The sequence below is a fragment of the Psammomys obesus genome, unplaced genomic scaffold (genome assembly GCF_907164565.1).
Source record: "Psammomys obesus unplaced genomic scaffold, mPsaObe1.curated_primary_1811, whole genome shotgun sequence".
In the NCBI taxonomy this organism is placed as follows: Eukaryota; Metazoa; Chordata; class Mammalia; order Rodentia; family Muridae; genus Psammomys; species Psammomys obesus.
Genome location: NW_026596051.1, coordinates 13133271 through 13138147, shown reverse-complemented (window position 1 = coordinate 13138147; position 4877 = coordinate 13133271). Strand labels below are relative to the sequence as shown.

The window sequence follows — 4877 nt, the reverse complement described above, 5'->3', positions numbered from 1 at the left end:
GCCGCTGTCGCCGTCCGCCATCTTCTCGGCCGCCGCCTCACCGCCGCCCGCTGCGCTCGCGCCCCCGCCCTCCGCCCTGCGGCTCGCGCTCCGGGGCCCCCCAGCCTCGCCCGCCGGCTCCTCACGCGCGCCCGCCGCTCATCGCCGGCCGCCGCCGCCCCCCATCGCCTCCGCGCCCCGCCCCCGCGGCTTCCGTGCAGCGCGGCTCGTTTCCGGCGCGCGGCCCTCGTGACGTCACTCCACCCCGCCTGCCGCCGACCCTGGGCCGGAAGATCGGCACAACACGCCGGCGGGCGCAGAGGTGACGTCACTGTCCGCGCCGGGAAAGGGCCTTGGAGCTCTCTGGCTGACTCTTTCTGCCCCTGCCCGCCGGTCTTAGGGTCCGCTTTCTTTACGCTTTCTTGACGCTCAGAGTCTCAGAGGCTCTAGTCTATGATTCGATGGCTTTGTTGCTTTTGGGCTGTGGTAAGGCAGAACATTATGCTGAGAAGCACATGAATTATTCAAGAGTGGAGCCGCTCACCTCCTGGGAAGCGGAGACCCAGGAAAGAAGTGTCAGGGATGAGAGATCTTTCCAGAGCATAACCCAGTAACTTGTTTTCTCCAGTGAGATCGGATCTCTAGGTAATGCCACTAGATTATTAATCCTCAGAAACTAATACATTGATTAGGTCAGAGTCTTAAGAATCCAGTCACTTTGCAGTGAGTGGATCCACCGTCCAAGGATTAAGCCTTCAATAAATAGGCCCGTGTTTCTATACAGGTCAGAACACCATCTTACTTTATAAACTCCCTGCATGGAGTGCACACAAATAACTCTTCTTGTTTACTTACAATTGGGTGTTTTTATGACAGGATCTATGTAAACTAGACTGACTTGAACCTGAGTTCTTGAGTCAGTTTAATCCTAGTTAATCAAGTTCTTCTAAAATGCTTTAAATTTGCTTGTGTGTGCACGGGAGTACACGTGTGTAGAGGCTAGAAACAGACACGAGTGTTTTTCTCTGTTACTCTCCACCTTGTTTTTTGAGACACGGTTTCTCCTTGAACATGGAGATCGCTGAGTTGAGCTTGGTTGGTGGGCCAGTGAGCCCGGGGGGTCCTGCCCAGTGCTGAGATTACAGAAGCACACTGCTACCCCTGCTTTTTTACGCAGGTGCTAGGGATTCAAGCACAGGTCTTCTGCTTGTGTGATAAGCACTTAACTGTATCTCTAGCCTGTGTTCTATCAGATGTGCCAGATTTGTTGTTTTGTCTCTTTTGAAAAATTTGTGGAGGCTGGAGAGATGGCGCATCGGTTAAAAGCATTGACTGTTCTTCCAAAGGACCCAGATTCAATTCCCAGCACCCACATTTCAGCTTACAGCTGTCGAACTCCCAAGATCTTACACCTTCACACAGACATGCATACAGGCAAAACACCAATGCACAAAAATAAAAATAAATTATTGAAATTTTATTTGTATCTAAGCCTAGGATCGTCTGCTCTTTCAATTTTTTAGTAAGGCCATATTTCTTGAGATTTTATGGTTTGACTTTTAAATATATGACTATGTTTATATTTAACTCTAGTTTATCTACAGTAGAGCATGAAGTTAAGAATCTGAGGAATTTCCTTCAAATGACTAACCCATTGTCCCTGCACTATGTATTAAGTAATCCTTCAAGGATAGATGTTAACAGGTGGAGACAGGGGTAGGTTATTTTGGGCAGAAGGAACATATGTCCCCAGATGGTGAGTTGTGTAGTTTGGCTGGGGTCCAGGGTCTCTGGGGAGTGGGTGGTGGGCAATGGAACTAGAGGCAGCTGGTTTCTTTTTCTTTCTTTCTGTTTTGTTTTTTGTTTGTTTGTTTATTGAGACAGGGTTTCTCTGTGTAGCCCTGGCTGTCCTGGAGCATATTCTGTAGACCAGGCTGGCCTCTAACTCACAGAGGTCCACCTGCCTCTGCCTTCTGAATGGTGGTATCAAAGGTGTGTGCCACCACCCCTGGGTGAGGGCAGCTGTTCTATAGTGGCTGGGGGAGATCCTTGATTCAGAGGGCAGGGGCCACCATAAACTGTATAAACTGGAGTAGTGAGTTCTCTAGCCTTGTGCTTCAAGGAAGTGACCCAGGGCAAAGGAGAGCATGGGTGGGCTACAGTGGGACCCAGCACAAGCCCCCAATTAAAAGCAGTAACTATGTTGTAAAATAGTCCACATGGACTTTCAGTGACTGGGAAGTTGAGGGACTGTGGTCTTTGGGTCAGGACTTTAAAACTACATGGAGTCAAGAGGGAAAAAAGTAGGTGGTAATTTGAGGTGAGGGTTCTGGTGACCAGAGAATAATGCTAGCAGATAAACCTGGTCATGGGCATGAGCTCTTTGGATGAACCCAGCACCAAACTTAGGCTTCACAAGACCTCAGAGGCTGCAGGTGTTAGATGTTCTTCCTCGCAATCCCTGGGTACAGGGACTCAATAAAAGGTGCTGCTTTAATGCATTCTTTTGGAATATCAGTTTCCTTGGTTTCTTCCTTTTCGGTGGACTTAAAGCCTTGCCTTTCAGCAAATTAAGGGTGTGTGAGACAGGTCTGTTGACTGTTTGAGAAGCTGGCTGGATGCCCTGGGGCAAAAATCATTCTCTCTGGGGGTCATGTAAAGCAAGGGACAGGTGAAAAGAATGGGGAGAGAGCACAGCTGATGTACGGGATGACCGGAGGTTTTGTGACCGTTAATACTGAGTTGCACGTGCGCTTCGACCATATCTCCAAGTTGCAGCACAAGTTACACTGCTCAGTTCTTCCCACTCTAAATACTGTTTCTTTAGCCCAATTTCACAGTGTAACTGGGGCAGGGGAAGGCAGAGGGCAAAGCACTGAGCAGTAAATGTGGCAGGAAGTGTGGGTTGAGAAGCCACCCTGTATCAGGGCAGGAAAGGAAGGGAATGGTCAAAGGGCACAGGCTCTCTCTCTAGAGCAGTGGTTCCTAACCTTCCTAATGCTTCGACCTTTGAATTACAGTTCCTCACATTGTGGTGACCCCAACCATGAAACTTATTTTGTTGCTTCTTCATAACGGTTACTTTGCTATTGTTAGGAATCAGAATATAAATATCTGATATGCGACCCCTGTGAAAGGGTTGTTTGACTCAACCCTCTAGGAGTTGAGTCCCACAGGTTGAGAACAAGTGCTCCAGAGAAACCTGAGTGGCATGAAGGTTGAAGAAGGGTGGAACATGGAGATTCATCCAAAGTCTCTCACGTGAAGTCTGGAGCAATCACAGGAGATGGACACTTGGGAGAGAGACAGGGTAGAAAATGAGAAGTATCCTTTGCCTTCTGAGAACAGAGAGAGAAGAGACTCTGGTGGAAGGGGGAGTAGTTGAAGCAGCCTGCCTGTGGGCACATGCTGACTTGGCTGACACTGGGGGAGGAATAGAAGGCAACAGAGTGGCAGCCCTTGGCGTCCAGGGAGGAGGCGGAGTAGACTGAAGCAGGTGTTTGGGATGCATTCACTCTTAAGGAGTGGAGGCCGGACTCAGAAGTAGGTAGGAGTGAACGTTACTAGGCTGAGGTGGCAGGGCCACAGATAGCTAGTTTTGAAAGGACCAAGTTTTGGAGGGAGCTGGGCCAGGAGACAGGAAGGGACCATATATTATAGAGAGGGCATGGTTTTGGCCTCCTCATCCAATTTTTCCTCTTAAACTTGGAACTTAAACAGAAAATACCTGCAAGAGCCTGAATGTGACTCAGTGGGTAAAGTGCCCACTGCATAAGTATGATCCCTGGTCGCCGTATAAAAACTAGGTGTGGTGGTGTATGCCAGTAACCTACTTAGGCCAGAACCAGGTGGAGCCTGGGGGCTCACTGGCTGGCCAGTGTAGCTGAAATGGTGAGCGCTCATGAAACGAGAGACTCTCGGAAATAAGATGAAAATGTGATTGAGGAAAACATTCCAGTACCAACCTCTGGCCTCCACCTCTGCAGGCGCAGATGAGCACACCCACACATACATACATAGATAGCGCACCATAACACCCCCCCACAGCCCACAATAGTTGTAAGAGATATTCATCACACAAATTCACTCAGATATTAACATGTCAGCACATTTACCTCTACTCTGACACTGTTCTCTCTCTTATCTGTCATCTCCATCTTTCCATGTCTGTCCCTTTCCATTTCTCCATGTCTCTGTATCTCTCCTTGCCTCTGTCTTTATGTTTAGACTTCCTTCTGAGCTGCTTGGGAGTAAACTAGTAAGCCCATTCACCCTGCGACACTTCTGTGTCTGTTTGCCAGAACAAAGACACTCTTAGCTAACTGGAGCGCCACGGTCAAGCCCAAGAAATTAGTTCAGCCACGCCTGCCGTTAGTCCATCTGCAAGCCCAAGGAGACTGCCAAGTGTCCAGACTGCACCTTCTGCAGCATGGAGAACCCTACAGGATTCAGGTCACAAAGCCCACGCTCCTTAGTCTGCAGCCAGTCCTGGGCCTCTGTTATCCACATCAGCATCATTTGGAAGTACAAAAGCTGGTTATTTTGTAGCTAGATCACCCTACACTGGGTTTAAAGGTGCTTCTTGGCCACACTCTGGAACCATCTGCTGCCCTGGCCCTTCCAAAAGCCCCATGGTGCATTCAAGGTTGTCCATGTGCCAACCAGCCTGTGTCTAAACTGAGAAGGAGGGGGAAGACATGGTGGCAGGCCAGGGTCAGCAGGACAGGGGCTAGCATGAGGATGAAGGGCTCCACAAAAGGGTGTGTGACTATCTAAACTCTGAGTTGTTTGCAAGCTGCAATTCCCTGGTCTTTTTTTTTTTTTTTTTTTTTTTTTTTTGCCCTTTCCTATTTGGGATAAAAAACAGACTAGGGGAAAACAGTGAGGTCTTCCAGAGG

General features: G+C 49.0%; 1 protein-coding gene across 1 annotated transcript in view; it reads right to left on the bottom strand.

The window, feature by feature from the left end:
• Purb (purine rich element binding protein B) overlaps positions 1 to 4494 on the bottom strand; it is a 13125-nt gene extending 8631 nt beyond the window's left edge. Inside the window, exons 1-2 of the mRNA XM_055624046.1 lie at positions 4399 to 4494; positions 42 to 260 (exon numbers count right to left, since the gene is read on the bottom strand). Coding sequence (XP_055480021.1) covers positions 42 to 260; positions 4399 to 4494 — 315 coding nt within the window. The remainder of the gene's footprint in view (positions 1 to 41; positions 261 to 4398) is intronic.
• Positions 4495 to 4877: the final 383 nt, after the last annotated feature.